The 27543-nt window shown below is 40.0% G+C and overlaps 1 protein-coding gene across 2 annotated transcripts; it reads right to left on the reverse strand.

The window, feature by feature from the left end:
- On the reverse strand, positions 1-27420 carry LOC131448550 (vinculin). Of its 2 annotated transcripts, none has more exons than XM_058621119.1 (21): positions 27061-27420; positions 16659-16729; positions 14445-14595; positions 12857-12965; positions 12331-12453; positions 12032-12192; positions 8852-8942; positions 8582-8729; positions 6842-6995; positions 6567-6742; positions 5816-6006; positions 4885-5084; positions 4184-4312; positions 3926-4075; positions 3671-3779; positions 3265-3567; positions 3039-3163; positions 2738-2923; positions 2452-2655; positions 2221-2325; positions 1-1474 (listed from the first exon to the last, which is right to left on the reverse strand). In XM_058621119.1, exons 1-21 carry the CDS (start codon positions 27226-27228, stop codon positions 1328-1330), a joined length of 3201 nt encoding a protein of 1066 aa, XP_058477102.1. In that variant the 5' UTR covers positions 27229-27420; the 3' UTR covers positions 1-1327. The 2 variants fall into 2 exon arrangements, with proteins under 2 accessions (XP_058477102.1, XP_058477101.1); XM_058621118.1 differs by having other exon boundaries at positions 8852-8945.
- Between the last annotated feature and the right edge of the window lie 123 nt (positions 27421-27543).

A 27543-nucleotide genomic window follows, 5' to 3' on the forward strand; every position in this document is an offset into this window, starting at 1 on the left:
TTGAATCCAGATCTTTTTATTTGTGGAGAGGGCAGAAACAGTGTGGATGGCTGCAACCATGATCAAAAAATTATTTAAAAAATACTACAAAATATTTTGTCACAATGAGAAACATTTCTTATCATTACAAAATACCAATTCATCCCATTTTTTTTTTTACAAGAAGCACTTCTTGTTATAGCAACATATCTCCATCATATGCGTCATATCACAAAAACCCATATTTCACAAATATATTTCACTGACACAAACATTTGGTATCAATGATGGCCAATGATTGAGCCGCAGATGTTAACTATAATTGACAACTTCACTGCTGTATGAACAGAGCAGCATACATTACTTGATTAAAAGTTGCCTGTGGATGTGACGCTAACTTAAATGTTTGTGTTTTGTGAAATAATGTGTTTTGTGATATGAAGACGAAGTGACATGCATTTCTGTTTTCAGAGTCGGCCTGAAGCTAAAGCTAAAGCGAACTAAGTGCCTGCACAAGCATGTTTATCACATGTGATCTCAAAGCAACATGTGAACTATACCTAGAAGGACTTGAATGCAAGCTTACATGTGTGGTTTTCATCCTTATCTGTAGTAGAAATTGTAGTTATTTTCTTTTATTTGTCCATAATAAGTAGCCCTTATACTCAATCACTGATCAAAGAGCTAACTCTTCAAAGATCACGGCAGACTGTCTTTGGCAGAACATTTGGAAGAAAATAAACATTTGTTTATAAAACGCAAAATAAGGAACAGTGTTTTTCTCTTTTCACGTGATAATAAAGAATAGTGTAAACAGACATAATACCACTGATTATACTTAGTGTGTGCTGAGCGTAGGTCTATACTGAACTGTAATACCTTCTAAAGTTAATGTGCTTTTTCTAGCAAAGGTGAACGACTGATAATAATATTTATCAGTGCAAAGATATAAAAATGCCTCTTGAGAAAAATCTTATTTAAATTTGACTTTCTGTGGTTTGTGTCCAAAAGAGAACATCAACAATCCACCTTACATTATATGAAATCCAAACTAATCAAAATATATATATGTTTCTGGGAGTTTTGTCAAAACAATCTTTAAACACATTTTTACACGCTTTAGAAAAAAAAGACGTTCCCAGTAAGAATCTAATGTGTAACTCGTACTGATCGTCCCATTGTTTACATTCTACTAGAACAGCAACTGTTACAGACAGGACATGGGACAAATAGACAAACCCATATTAGAGTGAAGGGCACAGAGCTTGGTTTAATATCTGTCCATTCAGTGTCCCTCTTGGACAGCTGGACAGAACCAGCAGGAGGCAGAGGAACAGTGGCCTGTCTCTTACTGGTACCAGGGGGTCTTCCTGATCCAGTGGAGGGTGAAACCTGCATCCGTCCGGATCTTAATGGAAGCTGCCTCGGCCTCTCTGACCGTCTCTTTCACAGACTGCATCAGGTTCTGAGCGTTGTGGACCAACATCTCAGTGGCCTGGTGGAAAAGTAGAGAAAAGAGAGAGTTAGTGATGGATTGTCGAGGAAATGTGTGACTTCATGTGGCTTACTTATGTCTCAGAGGTGGTTAACGTTAGATTTCACAAGGCTTCTGTGATAATCGTTGACATTCTGTATAAGAAGTTCCCATCTTCTCTCCGGCTTTGCAATATGATGGACCATAAGAGTCTCCACTCATCCCGACATGACATGTTGACTGCTCACATGTAGCATGACAAAATGCTTCTGTTATAAGACGACTGAATTTGCTGCAGCCTTAACTGAATTAATAATCAAATTCAACTAAGAAAAGAAATTCAAAACAAAATTCCCACATTTTTTCACTAACTACTGTAATTCATGAGCTTAATCTGGATGACAGGAAGTTCAAAGCTTATTTCAGAGTAGGCTAAATCCTGTTTGACCTACTTATTTGGCCCAAGTATAAAAAGACGCACTTCAATGCATTTGGAGATGTGGGGTTTTTTTCACACATAAATAGACATAGAAAAAGGCTGTTTTGCATGCATGTCAGTTTCAAATAATGAATATTATGTGCACACGAAAGGCACTCAATGTGAACAGCCCCTGTTGTAATTTTCCTTCCCATTTTGGTATATACTGAATTATTACTTGGTACTTTTTTGCAAGTTTTAGTTGCACCTGAGAATCTTTTTTTGACAATGGTTTCAGCAAATAATGGGGATCTTATAATACATTCAGTAAAGAAAAAAGACGGCGCACCTGCTCTGACTCCTCTTCGCTGATGTTGGTACGACCCAGCATGGTGGCCTTGACTGTGGACAGGATTTTGAGCTGAGTGCTGATGGTGGGAATCCGTTCACACACCTGAAACGAGACAAGAAATTCAGCAGAGGGAAAGAAATATGACACTAGAACATTTAAAGCTTGGTCTTACACAGTGAAAGGCCACAAAAAAGCCTTTGTTCAACCTCCTGACAAAGACAAACTGACCTGGAGCAGGTTGGTCCGGATACGCTTGTCAGTGCACTGCTTAGCCACTTCCTTTGCCAACCGTGTGACCTCATCAGAAGCCTTAGCGATGTCCTTGGCGCACTGGATGAGGGCACGCTTGTTTCCGCTGCCACCACGCACCAGACGTGACATTTCTGCCATGAGCAGGGCCATTCGTTTGGCAGCACCAATGATGTCATTTCCCTGGAAGGCACAGCAAAGGAAAACAAAATGAATACAGTAGCAAACGGCGTCAAAGTACAAGTCTATGACTGCATCCACTTACTTTGCTGGACCACTTGCGAGCTTCATCGTGGAGCTGCCTGGCAGCTACCATCATGGGCTCGTTAACCATATCACCAGCCTTCTGCTCAGGGAACTCCTCATCTTTCTCCTCTGGTGGAGGAGGTCTAGGAGGAGGAACCTCACCCTCTGGAAGAGGAGGCTTGGGTGGTGCTGGTTCATCATTGAGCTACAATAATGAGTCAAAGTTTAGCACGTACGTAATTTTGGACAATAAATAAAGCAGTGTCTAAATGATTCAACCATTAAATAATAAGGAAAAAATAGATCTTAGATAAACTTACATTAAGCTGATCCAGTTCGGGAGGAGGTGGTGGGAAGTCTGGCTCTTGCGGCTGGAAGGCCTCCCTGACCTTTGCCACAGCACCAAGAATCTTATAACCTGAGTCCAGGAAGCCCTTCTGAAGACCTGGTGATCAAAACAAACAAAAAAAAACATTACTAATAACTACAGTGTTCTAAATACATATAAAACACAATCTTAAAAATCCATGAGCATCATCAGCTTACTTGGATCTTGGATATTTCCTGCCACTGCCTTAGCATTCATCACCATGGGGGAAATTGTCTGGCTCAGTTCATCAGATGCAGCCTTCACCATCTCCCTGAATTTAGGATCCTCAGAGTTCTCCACCTCTCGCTTCGCCACAAGTAGGATGCGATTGGCTCTGCGGGCGATGCTGGTGGCACCGGCGACCAGCATCTGAGGTTGATGGTTGGTCATGGCCACACGGCACTTATCCAGGTCCTTCTTGATGGCCTCCTCTGAGGCGTCCAGTAGAGATTTGGTGTCGATGGCCTCGTCCACCAAACCTAAACATTCCGTAATGTGTTAATACAGTGGTTTATAGCGATAGGTTCAACTTAGAAATGATGAGTGATAAAACATCTTTATGGTGCTTTTTTTATGCATCACCTGTCATTTTTTCCACATTGTCAATCCACTGATTCTTCATGGTTTCAAAATGTTCATATGCAGCTTGGTTGCCAGGGTTTCTCAGCAGGATACGAGCAGCGGATACCACCTAAAAAAAAAAAAAAAAGCCATTAACTGTCAGTCCAAAAACTTAGCACAAGAAACAAGGACCACTTACAACTCTGTGCCAAAAATGCAGCGTGAAGGGCAGACAAACAGACACAGATACAGTATAAACACTAAACTGTGGCATACTTGTGGTGTCAAGTCTCTTGTTGACTTGACGGCAGCCTGAATTCCCTCCACTGTGCTCTTGTTGGCGGTACCGACAGCAGCAGCCTTCTCTGCAGTGGTGCCAAGCTTATTAGCATGGTTCTCAAAGTTGGCAGCCCTTTCGTCAAAGACCTACACATGATCAAATCAAACAATTATCCAAGAGTGCAAAATATAAATATGACAACCAGTGAAGGGGCCTGTGAAATCACAGTGGAGCAGAGTGACTGCACCACTGACCTCATCTCTGTTGGGGGAGTCCATAGGGGCGGTGGCGGCCACTGCCAGTAACTTGATGGGGGTGGTGGTGTCACTGAAGATGTCAGACACTTCCTGAGTCATCGCCTCTTGCATCTTCCCTTTCAGTTCCTGGAAAGAGAACAAACATATATTACAACTAGTCAGTACACGCATGGTGTCTCATTACATTAGTGAGGCAGATTTGTTCTTATTGAGTTTGAAGAACTTCAAATGAAATACATGTTTGTATTAAATTAGGGCTGCAAATACTCCATTGGCCTCAGCCGATGGGAGGAACAGGGACATGGCAAAATAAAACAGACATTTTTCTGATTAAAATACCTTCACGATTATTTACGGATTTGATCATTTGATTATGTAATTTGTACAAAGAGCATAATTCAAGACATAGGGTGCAAACATTTCAATGACAGTATTATATATTCTACTCAATCACATTTAATTTTATTTTTATTTTTTAACAAAGAAATATTGTACAGAACAATAGTATATGGACTTCTAACCAACTTTGATTGTAGAACCTTTATCTTAATTCCCCACTATGCATTACCAACGTATTTCTTCCACCACTGGTAACCAGCAGAGGGGGTCGTGTGACTGTCTCCCTGCATGAATCCTGATCTACAGTATCATAGCGAAGCAACAGGTCTGAGTGGAAAGGAGACTGTGAATCATCTTACTTTCAAGGCCCCCTGGAGCTGCTGGGCCACAGCACGTGCTTGAGGGGAGTCCCCTTCGCCCCGGGCTGCCAGGTCGGCCAGCTGGGCCATGAGCTGCTCCACCTGCTCACACTTACCCAGCAGCTCTTGCCTGTATGGACCGGGCAGAGCATTAGCAAGCCTGCGGCCCTCTGCCACCAGGCCGCGGATAGCAGCTTGACCTGGAAACACACAAAGACACATATGTTGAACATTAAGTTATTCAATCTGCACACATCACAAAGAGCAAATATGTATACTAAATTTGACATGAAGTCATGCTCTGCTTCTGCTTTTTTGTATGAGAACATAAATAAACCTATATATATATAATTTTAAAGGCAGTTCTACTGTTTTCATACATAGCAATCTACATGAGAAATAAAGAAAAAATGTGTTTCTAATAATCTTCAGTTTACAGTGATTACATCATCCAGGACAGATATAATCACTTTGAGATGTTAAATTTTCCATAAAGGACAAATGCATCAGAAGAGATGGACACCCCTGGGATAGTATCTCTGCGTGATAAATAAGATTAAAAAGTAACATCTTTTACATTCCTTTGTCAATAGACTGCGTGTGCACTTGGTGAATAGTTTCTAAAATGTGTTATTTCATGCGTCTTTGAGGTTAGCACTTCCTTCATTCTATTCAGGGAACCAGTAGTTCTAGGAAACAGTCAGCCTGCAGATGATGGTTCCGATTTAAGGGAGCCGGGCCAAAACCAGACAAGAATGAAACAATATGTTTGGGAAAAGTGTTGCACAATATCAAGTACAGTGGTAAGCATCATGTACACAAAGTGGGTGGACTGTAATTTAGCTAGAGGAGCTGTGGAAAGAATTTAAAGGAGTGTGAGAGAAAGATAAAGAGACTTGAGGAAGTTGGTTAGGATGAGAGCCAGACTAACCAACACCACTGTCATCCACTGTAGGATTGTCAATCCAGCGCTGCGCCTGCTCGATCTTTCCTTCCAAATGTACAGCTGCCTTTGCAGGCCTACTGTTGGCCACAGCCTTGTTGGTCTTGGACTGTAGGTTCTGCAGAGCTGTTGCGATCTGTTTAGCCAAAGCTCTGGCCTCAGGAGTATCACCTCTGCCCCTATAAGGAAATAAAAACAGCAAAAGATTTGAGGTGCATTTTATCATGGGTAGGCAAAAAAACATCAATCAGTCTGAGACTGCTTTTGCCCTAACCTTAAGTAGTTTGCATAAAAAGTAAAGAATATGCCCTTTTTTTTATACTTTGAAGACCAGTGGCTCATACTGATGTAGATTGCATATATACTCCCACAGATACAAAAGATGTGAATGTTGCAATAGTAGCTTTTACTGCAAGCTATTACGTTTAATTTTTACAAGAAGACAATAATTGCAAAAACATGGAGGAAATCCCGCAATTGCCTGCCTCACAAATTGTCAAAGAACAACTTTCAAGTCAGAGTTGATGCACAGTACTGCACAGATGTTTCATTTTCTGCTGCATGCATTAAAAAAAACACCAAAAGTGTTTCCTAGCAACAGATGATGAAAATATTGAAACGTGAAAGCAAACCAGAAGGCTAAAATCCAAAGGCTGGCTACAATTAAATCCTGGCACTCTGAAGACAAAATAATTAAAAACAGCATCAGCAACAGTCTCATATTTTAAACAGTACTTACTGTCTTCTGAGATCAGAGAGCTTAGCTGTCATAGCGGCGAGCTCTCCAATAGACCGCAAAATGTCATCTCTTTCTTTAGGATCTTCACACATGTCTGCAATCTTTTTGGCCTCAGTGAGCAGGGCCCTGATGTTCTCCTCTCCCTCTGGACTGCCGTTAGGGTCGGCAAGCCAGTTCTGAGCAGGAAAGAGACATTAAAAACACACCAGTATAACATTAAAAACTTTCACTGAGGTTTGAATCCAAACTTTTTTATACTTGGGTTAATAATTCACCTGTGCAGCATCAATTCTTTTTGCAATCGCCTGTTTGGAGTTAGTCATGGCTTCCAGTTTGCGAGCAGCATTTTCCACCTTGCCAGTTAGCACGTCAAGGCCTTGGGAAACCTGCTGGGCCTTCTGCATGGCGACTGGTGATGCACCCTGACCTCTGAGGTGGAAACACATGGGTTTCAACATCTTCAACATACAGGCTACACACACACATTTTGGTGCTTGTTATTAAATGTACTTTTTTTTATCCTGTGTGTCAGAATTAGTGACATCTACAGCAATAGTTAGACGACAGTCTAACAATCGTATGTCTCTTCTGCTCCCTTTGTGCGTCAGTGAATATAGGTGGCCTTCACATTCTAGAACAGATGTTTCTGTGTTTGTGTAGTTTTTGTAGAAAATTTGAAACACATGCCCTGTCAAGTTTGTCCGTTTGTTGTTGTTTTAGAAAGTAGAAACATGGCAGCTCAAGGTGGCAGCCTCTGTACGACAATGCACTTGATAAAAGTACAAATGAAAAGCTTATTCTAAGGCTACAAAAACAAAACTATTTTTACTTTAAAGTTCCAGAGCAGAACATCTATAACCCCCTGTGGACTTCTGAGTAATAACCAAAACAGTGCAAGCTCCATGACCTACTTTTTTGTCTCCTGCCCATCCCCACTCTCATACATACACATGCACAGATATATATAGAGAGAGAGAAGATAAAGAAGCTGTGCTGTTTCTACAGTACTTCGGTAAGTTATCTGTTGTCTTTTAACATAGCGATACTTGTCCATACTGCATCCAGGAAACTTGGAGCTACGTGGTGAAGGAAACAGCAGCAGTGGTTATTGGCACGGGTGACTGTTCAGTAAGCGCTTACATTTCTTTGCATTCTGTTGATAGAGCACACATTTTCAATATCGCACATTTGCGAGAATCAAAAATTGTGATCATGATTGTGAAGTCCTGCCGAACATCCAGGTTTATTTTTGGAAAGCACTTCTGACATGTTTCATGGGCTCTTGGTAGTGTTTTCAGGCATAGTTTAACTGCATGAAGCTGTCTCGTTTTAATCACACCCTGTGCTTCTTCAAACTCTTCTGCTCGGTCACTCTGTGCAACAGGGTAATGTCTCCACAGACACAAAACACTGCTTTACTGAATTACACAAAGAGAGCGTGCAGAGCAGCAAGGCTTAATCAGAATTGTGTGAATTCTTTACACAATGCTTAGAATGTGGTGGACATTTGTTTATATTTAAAAGTTGCACAGCTTTAAAGTTATTATACACATTTACCAACCTAAATATGGGTAGTATATTCAATTTCTGCCAATAAACCCTTATAAATGTTAGACACCGGACCTTTAAAGCTCCTCCTGTCTATTTCTAGACAAGGCTCAAACGCATATCTCAGTTTTCAGAGGAGTAACATAACCAGGGTTAAAGTAGATTATAGATTAATACCAGGCAGCTGTTTTTAATCTAACACAGGCTCCCTAGTGACAAAGTTCTTAGCAGAGGAATATCACTTCCACACTACGTTTACTGCCATACTGTACACTTGCTACCTTTTGTTGATGAAAATTAAACCACTATTCAGAAGGATTTATCAACACAGCTGTACTAAACAAACCCTAAGAAACATGCAGCAACAGAGCATGAAACTGTAATGAAAGGAACATGATCTGTGTAAAACGGCGAATTATCTTATTACAGTTGTAACAGATGAAGCTACAGAGTACTTTTTGTTGTACCTGGCCCTCATCTCAGACACCTGGTCAGTCATCTGGCCCAGGGTCTTGGCTGTGCCCAGAATATCCCGGCGCTCCTTTCCAGCACACAGCTCACCAACTTTCCCAGCTTCATCGAGGATCTGTCGAATAGCCTGTTCACCTTGGTCCCCTTAAAGCACAACATGCACCAGTTAGACACGCCAATAATGTCACTTGATTCAATTGGGGTTGTGGCTTCGGATGTAATTAGCAGCAGAATGAATAGATTGAGGGAGAGCACATGTTTATTACCTGGTTGAGCATGTGGATCCCTCAGCCAATTCTTAGCCTGAGCCATCTTTGAGTCGATGAGTCCCAGAGCCCTCTTCATGGCCTCTGTATCCTTTGGGTTTAAAAGACAGAATAAATTAACTTAAAAAAAAAGGAGTCAATCGATGGTCTTTTGTGTACCATGTATTGGTGAGCTCTTGATAAATCATGACATGATCATTAGCAACACTGAAATTTCATGTTAAGGGTTAATTTCAAGTTCATTTTCCTGTTCCATGTTATTCAATTACAATCCTACTTATAAATCAAGTCATGAGTTATTGATTTTCTTGCGTAAGTTGCATATTCCAGATGTTTTGGCTACATGGTGTTGCCATAATCAAAACCAGTGTTTAGTTTTCCAGCAAAAACAAACCCAAACAAACAGTACAGTCCATGAGCACATCACTAACGTGTAAGGTACAGTAATGCATGCAATTTACACCAGTCTTTTCCATCGTCATGATGGAGCATTTCATGTGATAAGAGCCAAATGTGTTTCCATTGTATCTCAATCGGAGTGGATAGAAATACAACAATCTGTGTAACAGAGGCTGACTTTGACAATGAGTCCACTCATTGTCAAAGTCTGACAAACAAAGCAGAGTCCTGTGGGACAAGGAGCAAAGCAGGAGACCACAGGGAATAAGTGAGTCATTGAGTGAGTTTGTGTTCTGTTTTTTTGTGGTATAATAAACAGGGATTCAGAAAACAGATTCTGTACAATGCAGCTTCATTTCAGCAACACACACACACTATTCAGTTTAAAAAGATGTCTGAACCCCGACGATATTCACATTGTCAAAATGAAAGAGAACAACCAGTGCATGTGTTTGCATAACTGGGAGTGTGGAGTAACAGAGCTGAAGAAAACAGGAAGTACTAGAGAGGTGTGGAGTTACATCATCAGAGCTGTGGGTGCATTAGTCTACTGTTCATACTTGCACTGCTATTGGTCTGTCAGCAACCAAAGTGTGTGTGAGAGAAATTCAAGTGAAAGACGGAAAGATTTAGGACGACTGCAGTCATTTTAAATGCATTTTTTGTTCCAATAAACACAGAGACATGGTTTGGTTTGTGACAATAGCAAATTGGGATCATATTGGATTACAGGGAATTTTTAGTGTTCATGGAAATAAGATTAGTGAGCAAAAAGAACAGACTCCATTGAATTAATACTAAAAAGAAATTAGTAAACATTCAACAAAATCCAAATCAAATTTTCCATGTGTCTTCCTCCTATGACAAATTAGGATAAAACCAGGTTATGCCAGTAAAGTAATATGACCCAGCTGAGAGAATTCTCATGAATGGATGACAATGACACCCAGATCAATACTACATGAGTCAGCTCAATCAATAACCAGAAAAGCTGAGAACATGTGGATGCCGAGGTTCAAGTGACATAAAGGAATGACACACAGATATTGATACCAAGTCGTTGTCATTTTATGAGGAAAATCAATAAAAAAACCACTACATTCAGCAACATTTCAGAAATACAATTTTAAGACTTTCAAAATACTTCAATGCAGTGGCTGTAAAACACTATCCAAGCTGCGGATTTATCTTATACGTAGATGACCTGAATGTTTAACCACACAACAGTCCTGCTGCAAAAAAAGCACACAATGGCACCACAAAGCAAAAGACAGCACACACATCTGTCAGACATGCTGCTGTGCAAACAGGGGGCGAGAGGAGTGAGGCTTACCTTCTACAGGGGGTGAAGAAAGAAATAAACAGTAAAAAGAAGGGGGAGACGACATAAATACAAATGTTTAACTGGACACACCAGCTGAGACCAACAAAGAAGTTTCGACACAGAAAAGAGAGGCACAGGAGGCCATTCAGATTTCACCCAATTTGTTGATTGAGCAAAGGCTTTCAATTCTGAAAGTAGATCTTTTCAACAGATAGAATCTATTGGATTTAATGAAAAGGTGTGCTGCAAGGTTCTATGCTTGGGTCACTATTGTTTATTTTTTTAAGGTTAAAAAAGAGGATTATAGTCAATACAAGAGATCTGAAGGTGGATAGTGCCATTTTATATTCATATATAATAAAAGATTTGTTGCCCAGATGTTTTAAAACTGACTGATTGATATTAAATTCATGGCATTTAAATAGAACAAAGCTTCCACAGAAGTTGCTTTATGTTATCTGTCATTTTCTGGCTTGATGACAAGCTGTGCTTCCAAACAGTTAGTTAACTGAAAGCAAAAGAAAAAGAATATTTCGAGAACAGTAATTCACTGTGTCTTCTGAACTTTAGATGAGTTTCATCTAAAATGTTTGGTCTCAGAAAACCAAGTTTTGCAATGACATGACAGGAAACTGGCACTATCATGTTACGCTTGTGTAATCAGACATAGTAGTCATTTGTATATCTCCATTGACTGATATAGAGGAGTTTGAATGCTTGAGTCCCCATTGAATCGATGATGGCCCTTATGTTTATGTGACCGGTTTGTTGTATTTGACGTACGATGTCTATTACATGGTGCATACATTTTCCTGTTTCGATATTGTACTTTGTACTACTGTCATCGGGGCATCCTTGCTAAACAGAGCTTAATCTGAATGGCCTTTTAAATCAAGGTAATAATAATTTGGAGCATTGGAACAGGACAAAAGCAGAACAAGCAGAGCAGAAAACACAGGACACCAAAGATTTACCAACTACAAAGAGACACAAAGAAAGTTAAAGCATGCCAAATTTAATCTAAGCTTAAAATTCTGCAATTCTACTGTTAAACCTGTAAACTTTAAAATATTGTCTCCTGGTAAAATAAAGTGACTGTATTTTGTTAAAAAGAAACAAAGCCATTCTGGGAGATTGTCAAGAAAAAGTATGTGCAATACTGCTCATATAACACCAACACAAGTTGTGATATTAGGGTGGGGTAGCTCAGTGGTTAAGACCGATACCCTGGGTGCAAAAGACATCATGGTCACAAGTTCTACTCCACCCCTGGCAGGTTGTACTTTGGATAAAAGTGTCTGCTAAATGACATGTAATGTAATGTAATACTTAAAGATACATAAACAAGGCAAAAGAGACTATTTTTCTTCTCTTATGATTATAATTAAGTGTGACTTTCATGATCATAAACATACATTGAATGTTCTGTATATATTGTATGCATGTACTGTATGTACCTTGTTAGCCCAGGCGTCCTCGTCCCAGGATGTAAGCTGCAGCACTCTGATGATCTCGTTAATTTCAGCACTCATCTTCTCAAATGTGAAGTTACGGTTCTTCAAGGCCTCTTCTACACCCTGGCTACCAGATGTCTTGGTTGTCACAAATATTTTGATACCTGCAAAAAACAAAAGAGAACTCAAAACTTAACATTTTCTCATTCAATAATACCAACCTAAAATACTGTATGCCAAATGTGCATCTCTGATTTATATATATATAAAAAAAAAAAAAGATAAAGTAGTATTTAGTTAACCTGAGATGAGAATAGGCAGTAGCTCTTTGACTGTATTCATGGAGTTGACTAGCATCACACGATGCTCCTGGTGGGTCAGCTCCTGCTGTCGCTCATCGATCATCTTTGCCATCTTTGTCATTCCTGCACAAAGGCAACAAAACAAGCAAACATAAACGCAAAATAAACGTACATTTAAACAATCAATTGAGCTAAAGTGTGGTTTCATAACACTGCCAGTGCTTGGAAAAAATGTGAAAAGATTTAGAGAACTTATTCATCATGTAAATGTGCACTTGTTGGAGCATCATAAAAACCATTAAACTAGGGATGCAAGTACAAATATTGACTATTTTAATCATGTGATGAGGACAGTTCTTTAGACTGATTGAATGTAGTTTATCACACTTTATGTAGAAATTATTATTGAATTTCAAATTGAACAGCCAATTCACAAAATGTTGCTTATATTTAAAAAGCAAACTGTTAATTTGGAATATAGAGAAAGCAAAATATAATATTGAGCCACTGTGATCAAAACACTGACCTGGTCCTAAGTTCTTTGTGTAGGTGATCAAATCCTCCATAGACTCCACCACCTCTGCCACGGTCAGGTATTCAAGGATGCCTTTGCACACACGAATAATTTTACGCACCTGTGGTAATGGTGAGATAAAATAACAACAGATGTCATTTCAAAAAAACACAAACAGTCTGGTTTCCATGACTTCAGAGGACATTACATTGACTTACAAGTGACTAATACTGGTCTAACCCGAAGCTTAACCTAACCATACAACATGTCTTCACCTTAAAATATAATATATCTATAACAATTTTCATGAATTGACTGATTGATATAGGAGTGTACAAACAGATTTAGGTCCCCCACAATGAGTAATACCTTAAACACACACACACGCACGCACACGCACACACTCTAATTAAATTCCGACAATGTTGCCAACATTCCAGGCTCTTTGTCCTGCATCACTCGCAGCTTCATGTTAACTGCTGGAGTCACCACCCAACTATACAGAGCGATCCCTGAACTGAATTTGAAAAACACGACAGCATGACTGACGGATGACTCCTGCTGAGTCCTGCTGACTGCTGCACACAGCGCTGGGACACCCGCCTGATGTCAGCTCTCACAGAGAGAGAGAGAGCTGATCTGCAATTTTTACCATCTGTCCCCGAGAGGATAAAAAGAGTGGACCTGATAGATTCTATTCCTGCCTGGTGGAAGATGAATGAATGTTCCACATGTGTGTCTGCTATCTTTTTCCACTCCCCTGTCTCATTTAGGAAAACTACAGTACCCAAGGGGAATGCAAGAATGGATATTGTCCTTATTCCAGAGCAGAGGAGCCTGTGGTGGTAGACCTCTGCTCCACTACCTCTGTCTATTAAAGGGACATTAAAGCTCTTCCAGCTCAGCTACTGCCTAATAAAAATACAGTTGCAAGCTTCTGTATAACAGCTATGCTCTGTTGTTTCCAGTCATCATCAAACTAGGTTGTTTTTTATAGTGTTGATTTGGAGACTCTTAAGCAGCAGCAGAACCTACATACTGTGAGTTTAAATGTGTTTTATGGGAAAAAATACAGTTTTATGTGCTACAGTAAAACATTAGCTAATATTTACTTTTCAAGAAACAAATGAGGACAAAACTGACATTTCAATACGACTACTTTAATCATTCCGAAACATCAACTTTAAATATATGACGTGTCTAAATTGAACAATGAAAAATATGTCAAAGTACATGTAAGCTGACACCATTCTGCCCAAATGATTTATTAATGCAGTGGGAGCACAAGAGACAGGGAAATCAATGCTTCCACCATCAGGAGTCTCAGTAAAGCATCAATGAATTCACATATGTTTTTGAAGTTGGGGTTATATGACCACCACATCATGAAAAATAAAGGAAAACTGACCAAAATGGACGAGGTGTGCTGAAGTAAACCTTTAAAGAAAAACATCTAGCTGGGTTACAGAATCAATATTCACTTCCTGCAACAACTTCTGCATTCTGCTGTTAAACAACTTCTGCAATATGCTGTTTAACAGATGTTTAAAATAAAATAAATGAATGAATGAATGAATGATGGAAGTGAATAAGTGAATACCTCAGCTTCGTCAAAAGTAAGGAGCAGGTCAGAGGTGCCAGAGAGGATGCCCCGGGAGCCATCGATGAGGTAATCCCGAGCAGGAACAGAGTATGGATCGGCTTTCAGCATTGAAGCAGCCTGCACCAGCTTAGTGCATGCGTTCTCCACTCTGGGAAGAACAAAACAGAACTGATATGAGGACCAATTGAAAAATAAATAATCCATGCTGATGATACAAAGCATTTCAGAAGCAAGATGGAAATAGCAGTAATAAGAGTCATAACCTGCAGAAACAACTGTCTTGGTTTCACCCAGATCAATAGATTTTTCCATACAGAAGGAACGAATTGTGAATTTTGTAAAGCAGTATCAAAGCCTAAAAAAGCTTCTTTCTGTTATACATTCAAAGTAATTAACCAGGTTGCATGTGACTGTAACTCATACTAGATGAAATCCAAAGAATTTTTTAAGAATAACTGAAAAATCTTCTGTTAAAAATGTTGTACAACAGTTCTAACACCATGTGATCACAGCATTTACTTAATCTTTCACCTTCACCTAGTTACACCTTGAACAATAAGAAGAGGTTGGACGCTGTAAGGAAAAACGTCTCATATATTGTGCAGATTGCGGTGAATTTAGGTGATATAAATAGAACTGATTTAATGCACATCTGCACTTATGTTAACGTGGTCTCCCAGGATGCTACTTGGACCTCAGCATGTGGCGCTCCCCTCTGGCTGGCACTGGCCCAGTTTATCTCCTGCTCACACAGAAATATAAATGATTGCCTCCTGGGTGCGATGCACTCGTGACCTCCAGAGCAACAAAAACTGCAGGCTCAGGCTTCTGTAACGGTGCCATACATGCCACCTGTATAGCATCATCAGAACGGCCATATTGCACAAAGAAATGGCAACAAGGAACAACACAATTCCCACAGTACAGTATACTAACTTGCTATTTTAGCCTACATGCCAAATGTTGCCACAGTAACATAAGAAAACATGTCTCTATTTTATTTTACATTTTTGCAGGTTGCAATGGGGCCAAACACTAAGAGCTCAGTTTTATTCTGGACAAGAATACAGGCTATGACCTGACATCGATGTTGACTTGTGCATGTATTGGCTGTGGCACAGCGAGGCAGCAGTGTCCTTCAGCGTGCACAAGCAAGTAACAGCCATGCATTAACCGGACCCCGACAGACACTATATTTAGTGGAGGAGATGCATTCCAGCACTAGTGCTGATGGATGACGACAGGGTGACGATGTGACTTTGAGGCGCCAAATGTGTTCAGCCTGACAACCTGTGACTGCCAATGCGTTTCATCCCTGACCTTGGGGGAGGGAGGGCTCTCAGCACCCGCCTCTACCTCCCGCCACTCTCTTCTCTCGTGTAATAATGATCAGTACAGACTGATATGGACCAACAGCAGCTGGGCATAAGTTAATGATTTACGAAGATGAGGATTCTGCAAAACAATATTTTGTGTCAGATTTAAGGTTTCAATAGAAAAAGCAGCAACAGCAGCAGCCAGTGGCTCTTGCCTATAAAGCCATGTACACTATGGGTTTGTGGCTCTTCTTCTCCAGCTTAAGAAAGCTCCTGCCTGGATGTATCTAACTAAATTACACCAGGACAAGACTCTGAGGCACATAACATTCCATGTCTGACCTTTTTTTGAGCACAGTCAGCCATTACTGCAACAGATAAAGAGAGAAAAAGGAGCGAAAGAGACGCTAGTGGGTTCCACAATCTGTAGAGATGTTTCCACCAAGTGGCAGAGTGAAGTTCAGTTTGCCACTGTACAATTTGAAATGGCAAGCCCTCATTTGGCCGGCGTTTCCAATGCGGGGTGTGTTACCTGGAGAGCGTGACATGATACTAGTAAGGCCCGCCAATTAATTCAACAAAAAAGATGAATGCAACACAATAAACACTAGCGTGTGTGCTGACTTCATTAATTAAAAAGAGAAACTCAACTATTGTTGAATCATTTCTCTGTTGTGGCGTATTTTGTATTTTTCCCATTCCGTTCCCATTGTTGCCCGTAAATGACAATTTTCGTGTGCCCAATCAAAGGGGCCTGAAGATTTGCCAATTAATAACTGAACCAAACTGTACTACTTGGTGGAAAAGGGGGTAATTATTTCAAAGAACACATTTGTAATGTATTGTACTGTACTGTAAGAATTTGAAGTGTGCAAAGTAATCCTTTGGTACTTACTTGATGAAAGCTGGTGGCATGTCCCTTTTCATGATCTGGTCCTCTGTGGTTTGTACAGTATCCTTCCCCACCTGGAGATCATGAGTGAAAAGTAAGTCGCAGAACAAAAGGTTTCATGTCATCACTCAAACACACAACATGATCAAAGTATAAATTATGGATAAAGGTCAACATTTCCAAATAATTATTTTTGCTTTAAGGACTTGATCATTTATGCTAAACAACTGTAATTAACATGTTGCCACAAGTTAATAAATGCAAAACAAGAAAGTGGTTTCAAATTGACTTGACTTCATTTCCCATTTCATGTCTCTCAGAGGAAGCCAGACATGTGAACGTGACACCCTGAGCAGACGATTGACGCAATTCTGTGTCAACACTGAAATGATGTACAATCACATTCACTTTCATACAAGTACTCAAAGTTACAGGAGGACTGAAGGAGGAAACCTATGCCTTTTAATCATGGTGATAGTAATAAGGGCAAGGCAACCAGATATTTCAAACTGTAATGACAAGGTTAAAACTGCCATCATACATCATCATCACCCTGCAGTCTTTGTGACTGTAAAAGGTTTCAGTTAAAGATTTTTCCTTTTTTGTACATGCAGTAAATTATGATCATATGATTTTACCTCTGCCAAGGAGGTTACTTTTTTGGCAATGTCTGTCTGTTGGAAGCAGTATAACTCAAAAAGTGAAGGGCTGATTTGAATTACATTTAATTTGAGAGATTAAGGACTTTCTTTTTAATTGTTAACTGTAATTTTCCTGTTAAAAATCATAAAAGAGTAGAAGTCAGAGAGTGGTGGAAGGACACTATATGTCTGTGATTTTTTGTCTATATCGCATTGTTACATCTGTGCTTAAGCAACACAAAAACAACCAAAATAACAAATCGATTTGCTGCCATCTTATTAGGGATCCTCTAGTTTTAAAATTTGGTTATGACCAAAACCTGTTCATTAAATCAAAACAAATGCTTTAAATTCATACAGATAGATTGCTGTTTTTTAATAAGAGGGTGCTACATGTTCTTTTATAATGACCAGCCAGTAGGTTACTGTTTCATATTTAGTTACTGAGGAAGCATGGGCTGACGGACAGACGGACACACACACCTCCATCCTCAGCCCTGATGACTAGCTCATCAGTCATGAGGATTCTGTATCAGTCAACACTTCAAGCTTTGGCAGTTGCTCAGTAATGCTTTAAGTTAACATCTATTACAGAGCACTAATCCCACTTGAGCACACATTTTACATATCAATTGCGTATTAATCTGCTGGACTGTTCCCACAAATGTCCTCCTCACAGAAACTCTTTAATCATGCAGTTTTCCAGGAGGATGTCCTGTTACTTGTCCAATGAACCGATATTTCAACGAGGCAGCTGTTGGTGGTGGTGGTAATGGGGGGGGGGGCTGCAGGTCTCTGCAGAGTTATAATGTGTAAAGCAGCTGAACGCCTCCTTCTCCTTCAAGTGCCAAAGTGACTCACCTCCCCCACCGTGACCTCAGCTCTGTGGGGAGACATAGTTCACCCACGTCAAGATGCCAATGGTAAGTGATCACACATGTTCATACTGGCACACCAATTACGAGTGGGTGAAATGAGGTGCAATATTTAATTTTAAATGTTCCATTATTATTATGACCAAAAAATACGTTAACAGTCGCTGTCACACCGAAATTGTTCACCGATATCGTGTGCTGAAATATCTTGTACACGCTGACAGTGACCGCTCACTGAAGCTTTGTGAGGGCTGTGTATTGGCAAGAATCTGGTGATATGATGCATATACCAATACAGAAATAATAATAATAATAATAATAATACGATACTAAAATTGGGATACCAATTACAAACTTGATATACTGCATTTTTAAGTGATTTAAAAAAAAACTCTCACAGTAAAGCTAACAATGCTACATGCATAAACAATATATTGTTGTCTTTGTCTCCAGAGTGGAGATGCAAGCGGGGTCAGAAAACTACTACATTTGCATATTTAAAGAGTGATTCAAGAAAATCTACTCACTATCATGCCATGAAATATTGTGAATGTTATGGCATTTTCTTACAAGTGTTGGGATTCCCACTGATGTGTGGAAGATAAGGGATCTTTATTGACTGAGTTTTATGACACTCTTTGTCTCTGAGCAAGGGGCCATGTGTTCTCCATCCAAGATGCATGTGACTCCATCTTGAATGAGCTGATCCCCAACACAAGCCTAAATCACATTGATGTAATTAAGGAAAATAAAGGAATAATATAAAAATGTTAGCTCATACTGGGAGGATGAAAAAAAATCTGAAATTATTATTTTCTTCTTTGGTAATTTAGGATGTAGTCTTGAGGTTGTGGTGTGGAGAGGCTGTCAGCATGTCTGACTACAGGCAGGAGCAGAGTCATTCCAGATGGTTGACGTGGAGGCTGAAATGGAGCAGAGACATACATCTCTTCACTCTCTTACTCACCGAACCAGAGGGACTCTTGTGTAGTTGAAGGGTTATAAATTAGGGCCAAAGGTTGAGCTAAACTAAAACTGAACCTTAGCAGAGGCTGTGCACCTCAGAGTGAAGAGGAAGCATACGTATGCCACCCTGACATTCCACCACTGTTGGCGCTTAACAAGAGTCAACAGTGGCTAATGCTGCCCTGTCCCATTCAAGAAGGGCCACAGGGAAAGAGGGCAGAGACAGAGCAGTGAACATAAGTGATGAAGGAGAAAGTAAAACAAATTTTACAGACTATACAACACACCACACTGGTTGAAGTAATAACACTGTCTGGCCTTGGACAGGGCGGGCTTTGCAAACAACATATATTTTTGTCCTTTTGTATAGTGTACACTAGGCAGAAAAATCTACTGCCAAATAATGCACCTTCAGCTGGTATTTCACAAAGAATTTGGGAAATGCAGAAGATGCAACTTTGACCAATATAAAGAATCCCTGCAGAGATGACATGCAGTCATCAATAAATATTTAGGCCATGAAACTTAACAGTGAAATTTAAACATCTAACACTTCTGAGAATCCAGTAGCTTATGACACTAGCACTAATTGACACATACATAAATATCCTAACATATGAATGCACTAATGAAAGTATTTCAAAGCAACATACTCATTAAAATACGAGCTTTAAAATATTTTTTGATACATCAATGACTGATAATAAGAGCAAAAGTAAGAATGGCACTAGTTCTCGTTGCACCCAGAACTTCTTTCCTTGCACTTTGAATATTTGGTGAGTGGGTAGGAACACGATGAGAAGTGTCAGACAGTTGTTATTAAACAGTTGTTTAATGACTTTTTTCAAACACTCTGTTGTGGCAAGTTTGCTATGTCGACAGCAGGTCCAGTGTTGATTCAAGTCTTGGCAGCTATAAACTGTGATAACATCATCGCCAATAGAAAACTTGCTCTGCTTGTTTGTCCAATCTGAAGGCAGAATGGGACCACTTGGAAGATTTGTATGAGATCAAGTCAAGTTCAGACATGACCTAAGTTAAACAAAGGCAGAAATCAGATTGACGACACTGAAGGCAAACAATGATGGTGCCAAGTGTGAGCTAAATTCAACATGTGCAGAGTCATATTGAATGAAGCCTCTTGGTGTTTTATTCATCAAATCATCTCTATCTTCCTGTTCCTGCTCCCTGCAAAGCCTCTTCCTGCTGTGTGAAGTTCAAAAACAGACCACAACCAAAGAGTGATCCAAACTATTTCCTGCAAAAAATAGAACAGTGACTCAAGTTTATAATGTTGTTGTTAAGCAGTTTTTGCTACTTGGCTATTTTTGAGCCTCCGTCAGGATCATTTTAACTACTGACTCAACCACTGGTATTTTTAGGCAACAGATTAACAGTTTGCTCTGACAAAAATAAAAGATAGTAAACATGCTTATTAATAGTAAACAATTTAGAAGGCCATTAAACTGTCCATTTGAGATCTAACCATCTGTTTAAACTACAAGACATTCAATTTAAAATAAAAAACTACAAAAACACAGGAAAAAGAAAATCACATCAGTGCTGGAAAATGAGTGTTGATCAATGTTCATTATGTTTTAGTCAGTAAAAAACAACTTGGCAGGCTGATGTGATAATTGATACTGCGGAGTAAGGACAGAAAATGGCAAAGACGGGAAGTGATAGCATGAGGGTTTTGAGGTTTTAAGCTCATTCCCACAATCCAAAACACAACATAAATATATCTTTCCTTGAATACATTCGAGCGAGCCACTTCAAACAAGGGCATTTATTCACTTCCACAGTCTTTGTAAAAAATCTTTTCCTGAGTCAGAGTCATTTCTTTCAAGTTGTCACGTACAGCGTTTGCGGCTGACAGTCCCATTTGCCATTTTTAACTGGAGTGGAAACACTGACCATCTTTTGACCATCCAAGAGGGCTGTGTGGAAGTCCTGTGTTGTGGAGTAGCTTGATAAAGTGGCTGCTCCTTTAGAACAGACTGGGCTTTGTTGACAGTGGCCCATCGCTGTGCTCGGAGAAGAAAGACTACACTGAAAGCCTCAAGGCTGCCAAGACACAGTCCGTCTTTCACATGATGGGTTGCTTTACACAATGCTGCCGTAATTGTGGTGCCCACAAAATTTATGATGGCAAAATTCTCGCAAGCGCAGTCACCGCTGCCCTTAGCAATGTCTTACAAATAAACTGTATATTATCCTGCACACAGGTTTATGTCCTCAAAAGTACAACTCAGACACTGATCCTGCCCTAAGTGACTTTGTAATGCAATCCGATGCGACTTGCTCACACAAACTGTTGTTTCAGCACTCCATAAGCTTCCCGTGATCAATAGTCTCTGCAAGTGCTCAGTTTAGAGATATCAAACGGATTTTGACAATAATGACTCGGAGGGGCGACAAAAAGGTTGCTCTTAAGGTCACAACACCTTTATCTTGCATCTCTCAAGTGGTGTCAAATGTGGCTTATAAATTGGGCTGATGATGTTGCTACACATGGGTTGTCCAAGGTGATGAGAGACACAAATCAAATGGCCCGCTCTGCCATGGCAAAATAGACCCTGCAACCAAAGAGAATATATCACAGCTGTCCACTTCATGTTACGGGAGCTTAGCAGCTCAGACAAGGGAGCAGAGCTCATCAGTTTAAATCCTTCTCCTCCTAAAAAGAAGAGAGTCAATAAAGGCTCAGATGAGCTGTCATTTTCCACCAGGAGGAGGACCGCAAAAACAACAGAGGTAACAAGAGATGACTTTTATTGTGTGGGTTGAAACGGAGGATGCAGTATCTACTACTTCCTTCTATCTATTTTAGAACATATCTGAGAAGTTACCACGAAGTTTCCACCTATGTGACGTAGCAGTAGTTTAAAAAATGTATTCTCACTAATTATATGTTCATTTTTATTTTGTGGAAAAAGTGAAAGCCCCTGTGTTTTTAATTATCTGTCATGGTCTGCAGCTTCACACATTTCCCTGCTGAGGTAGAGGGGTTTCCCTTCACTGGCTCGCACTCCCCACTGTTCCCGAGAGGAGCCGACAGCTGCTGGGACTTCCTGACTTGGCTCTCGGCTTTTCCTCATCATTTCAAAACTCCATTGCAACCTCCTGGTTTGGTAAAGTTTCATCGTAGCAATAAAAAAATATGTCTTTCAATGCAGTGTGATACCTTACAACAACGATGCAAGATGATCTATTTGCTTTGGAAACGACACAGGCGCTCCTTGTTCTTGCATCATTACCGCGATGCCAGAATATGTGTTGAAAGATTTCGCTTGACAAATTGCAGGAAGCTGGAGTACAAGCTAATAGGAAGTGTTTTGTTTTGTACACTTTTAAGCACTTGAGTTAATGAATAAGTTGGTTTCCCATCTGTAAAGGATTAAACAAGTAAAGGATTACTATATAAGACCTCATCCAGCACTGATGGAACAACAGGGTGCTTGAAAATCTCCTTAACACAATGTCTTTCTCTTTATTTTGCAAAAAGAAAACCTGCTGAACACTTCCATGAATCTTGTTGCTGTTCCCTGAACAATAAGTGAACTCCACTGAGTCATTCTTTACAAATACTGCACTAGGTAGAGCCGACGTTTAGATATTGCATGTTTTTTTGTTGTTGCTTAAGGTGGTTTTGTGTAATGTCAGCAAGATGGTAACCAAACTGTAACAGTACAGCAATGTAAAGGAGCATCTCTACATGACACGTGAGCTTTCTGGTCCGTGCAAACAGGAAGACAGGAACTCTTCCTGCTTTATCCGTTCAAGGACTCTACATCACTGGCCTTCTTTTTTTTTTATTTCCACGCCTATAAAAGGAGCTATAATAATCATGTAGTACAACAGGCCTGAAATAAACAGGGCCTATATCATGTATTCAGAGGACTGACAGACACAGAGAAGCATGTTGTTCTTTCATTTGGACTAGAAGGAAAGTATTTTAACACAGAATCACTTACTCAGTAATCTACACTTGTATATTTTTTGACTGTTTTGGAACAGCAAACATACACTAACTGAACTTCTTGAAGACATTTCACCTCTCATCCACGAAGCTTCTTCAGTTCAGAAGAGAAATCTACAAGGCCAGTTGCTACTGATTCAATGACATTTGCAGAATAAAGACTCAGTCGTCTGAAAGCCTACAGATAAACAGAAATTAGACTTAACAATGTTGCCAATGTCTCTTTTTACAGCTCAGCACGTTTTCACCTCTGTCTCTTACTCAGTCTGTTACTCTCTGTTGATGAACACAGCATTTCTCACACTTTATTAAAGTGGAACAGTCAACTACTGAAGCTCCATTCTGTGAAAGAAGACCAAATAAAACATGTGTCATTGGTGAAACACTTATTGCATACATTGATAAAGCTGACAGACTGTTGTGGATCTAGCTTTTCTCTGTGAGGGTCTGCTGATTGATAATATCACTTAGTATTTCACTAAAGCTGCACATTCAAAGGATTTCACTCAACACCTCTCCCTCCCCCTTATCACGCGAGGATGCATTCCTGGAAACTATGCACATTCCTCACATTCATCTTTAATTGAGATCCTAAAACCGGAATCGGAAGAAGCAGAGCACTTGTGTCCGTTTACAGACTGAACATCGTTAACTCGTGGTATTTTTGTGGTCATGCAACACTTTAAGTCAGTTAGTGAGGAACACACTTTCATCTTCACGAATCTGGAAAAATACTATTAGGCCTTTTTTCTAAGTGAAGCATTTCAAAGTCTACACATTTATCACAGTGCAGTAGCTCTCCTGAGACAGATTTAGAAGCCCGAACATCGTCCTACAAGTTTATCATTCTCTATTTTTGTCCAGCAATGCAAGGCAGGCTGATAAAAAAGGTACAGCCATTTGTAACCTACTTTCATTCAGAGTCTCATGTCATTCCCAACCCCCTTTTCATTCTGGTTTCATCTTAAGTCAACCTTGGTGAACTTTGTGTTGAAACCTTGGGCTCAAGAGATCCTGAAGATGATTCATGAAGAAGGCCGTCTGTGTAACATGTGTTTTTTGTGGACTACACAGGTATTAACGTAGATAGCTTTTCTCTGAGTGTGTCTGGGGAAATGCAGACAATATGATTTGCACCAGGAAACATGCATGAGCGAATATGGCAATGCCTTGGCAGGAAGTATTGTTTTTTTTTCCAATTTCCTGTAAATATTTACTTGTCAGCCGTAACACAGAACAGAAAGATACCATACCACGTTATCTCAATAGCAATGTCTGACTCATACTACTCGTGGGACCCAAAAGAAAATTACATCTGATCCTTAACTTCAATGAACTCATAACACTGTCCATGTTGTCATGTTGCTACAGCAACTGGAAATAATTACAGGCCTATCCATTTATTCATGCCACTGTTGGAAACATCTGATCACAATTCTAGAGGATGTCTAGAGAGCCTGGATCATTTCACCCCAAGCTAGCTGTGGCTGCACAGGACATTTTCAAGAATAAGAGGCACTGTGACTTCATATCTTGATGAAGTAATCTCAAACAAAGCACTGTTTCTATATTTAAATCTAGGGTCAGTAATTTGTTTCTGAGACACATTTTAAGTTAACAGCCTCCGTAACGCAAGGCCCTTGTCTACAGTACATATAAAATACTTAAGTCTAAGGCTTCAGAAACCAAACTATTTGTATTATATTATACACTGATGTGACATTCACGACTATTAAACACTGCTGCCATGTTTACTTGAACTCTGCAAGTATGCAGACACACTAATAGCAAAAAGTCCCATGTCTATTTTGAGGTGCTAATGCATGCTTATTATAATTCACTTGAAGGAAAAACATGTAGATGTTTCTATAATGACCATTTTAAATAGATCTATGATGTATTAATGAAGTGTTGTTCAAAGTCTTTCGGTATCTGCTCAACATAAGTATGTGCATCCACTTTGTTTACATGTGAAACAGAACATAAACATACTCTTTCTAACGCCTTACTACAACGTTCCTTAGAGGAAGGAAGTCTGGTTGGTGTCAACAAACAAATAGTATGTCTATGGCACATTGTGTGGGCACAGGCACAGAGTTTCAGAGTGAGCACTGAGGAAAAACAAAAGGCATGGAGTGAAGTGGACTGGCATGTGGTGTTTTCTGACCACAAAACCAACTAGATAAATTATGGTGAATAAGGTTAAGCAATCTTTCTTAACTAAGCATTCCTTTACTGACATAAGACCCCAGAGCAATTGTCCAAATGTAACACCCAACAACTGCCAAGGGTTGTGTGCCTGTCCAGGCTGTCAGAGACAACAACACACAGGAACTGTGTCAGCCTTAATATAGCTTCTATCTCCTTTACTTTAATATCTGCTGACACCTCATATCTGCTTGTTTTCAATAGGAAACTTGCCATTAGTTGCGCGACATATTTTCAGGAAATGATGCTTGTATTGGTTGGGGTGATTATGGTCACAATGTGGTTATGCGGAACAACATAGTGGTTAGGTCACTTTTGATTCTAAAAATACCTGAAATTGTGGCAGCATCTGGTCAAAGGGGAGCATGTAATTTGATGGTGTTTTTTTTAAAACAGAACGACGAATTTATAATTAATAGCCCAAGATAAATTATAATTGCTCCACGTGGGTAGAATAACACCATGTGTAACATCTAGCTATGGTATTGGTAATGCATTTGCTATGGTGCATTGAGAGTAACTTTTATAGAATATTTTTGGTTCAGTTTGTTTGCAAATTTGCAAAGTTGACAGTTCTGGTTGAATCTAAAGTGACTGGTTTATATTTGTGTTGGTGCATATCGAGTGTTTCTTCCACATCTGAACAATTTATTGGGTATGCTGTATTACAGTTCATACTGCAAACATACAATACTTATATTTCTTTAAGATCTCACCACAGACACAACCTTTTTGAACTGTTGCACTCTGGAAAGCATGTCAGAACTAATAAAGTAAGGATTAACAGGCTAAACGGAATAGAAGGCCTGAATCATCAAACTACCTACGATGGTGGTGTTTGTGATCAGATCTGAGGATGCACTCAGGCCTGTACTTGGTGCTGTCTGTATGTGATCGAATCACTCAGGACAGATGTTAATTCCAGGTCTGAAAAGGGCCAAAACGTATGTTTGTTCATGTATTTGTACCTCTTTAGGACCTTTTCTGGCATAACCACTGACCTTGTCAGGACCAGTAGTCCTCATGGAAACCAAAACCTGGTCCTAATGAGTCAAACGCTCATTTACAAAGGAACTGGTTAAGTTTAGAGCTAAGGTCAGGCATTAGCTGGTTAGTGTTAGGGACGACGCTTTAGTCAGGGTGCCCAAATAATTCAAAGCCAATGCAATTGAAAAAGAAAAGCCGCACAAACCTGTTTAAGTGTGTTTTTTTGGTGATATTACTTCATATCACTGGTCTATAAAATACATTTTTAACTGTACCAACAAAATATAATCTATTTACAAGTTTTAAAACAAATCAGGGAAATCAACTGCCACACTCACTCTGATGTTAAGAGTATAAACTGGCTCTATTTTAGAGTTCATTCAAACTGTACTTCACAGAAATAGTATGTGCATATGAACATGAATGAACAGAATGTCACTGAGCGTCTGTAGTCATACAAACCAGCAGCAGTGCCTACGTCAAGATATGGCAGTCAGGCTACAGAGGAGGCAGGGCATATTTTCAAGGGGAAAAGGGCGTAACTGCCCTTTGCCCCAAGTCAAGCAACTTCAGGCAACTTTAAAAAGCCTGCATACCTCTTAACTGGCATTAAATAAAGAAGCTAAATTTGCTAAATTCATACTCTGGTGAGTATTGTTTCCCAATAACTTCAATTTGAGAGCGGACGGTGCGGGACAAAGAGCGACAGGTAGCCAACAACACACGCCTACGAGAAAGTTACTCACCCGGACCAGGTTGCTAACAGCCGCCTGCACGGCTGCGACCGGCGTGGTCAGATCTGGAATAGCTTTCCCGTCAACTTCACCTTCTTCGTGCATTATCACCAGATGGGATATCTGCTGAGCCACCGGCTCCAGGATACTTTCTATCGTCTTCGTGTGAAAGACCGGCATGGTGACAACTTCAGAGCACTATCCAAGAGGAAAAAAGTAATATATCCAACCACTTAAGGCGCTTTACTCCCAAACTCCCGCTACAAAGGCCTTAAAACAATCCCGGTAGCTTTCTTTTTTTTCTCCCAGGACAGTTTCACCATCCGGTGTGAGGACTACAACTACTCCCGTCAAATCATCGGCATGAAAAAACTCCCAGCCAGGGGGTGAGCGCGAGCCACGCCAACGTCAACGAGCATTGTCCGCCCTCTGGCCAATCAGCGAGCGGAGAGTAAATTCATCTGGCTTGTGATTGGTCAATGGAGGTGTATCTCA

The sequence above is a fragment of the Solea solea genome, chromosome 21 (assembly GCF_958295425.1).
Source record: "Solea solea chromosome 21, fSolSol10.1, whole genome shotgun sequence".
NCBI classification, from domain to species: Eukaryota; Metazoa; Chordata; class Actinopteri; order Pleuronectiformes; family Soleidae; genus Solea; species Solea solea.

Excerpts from the sequence above, each read along its gene's own strand:
- LOC131448550 (XM_058621118.1), bottom strand. The coding sequence starts at position 27,228 with ATGCCGGTCTTTCACACGAAGACGATAGAAAGTATCCTGGAGCCGGTG. Across the intron at positions 4,076-4,183 it reads ACTCCCCCAACAGAGATGAG|GTCTTTGACGAAAGGGCTGC; the intron begins GTCAGTGGTGCA and ends GATCATGTGTAG. Across the intron at positions 2,656-2,737 it reads CTCGCAAGTGGTCCAGCAAA|GGAAATGACATCATTGGTGC; the intron begins GTAAGTGGATGC and ends TGTGCCTTCCAG.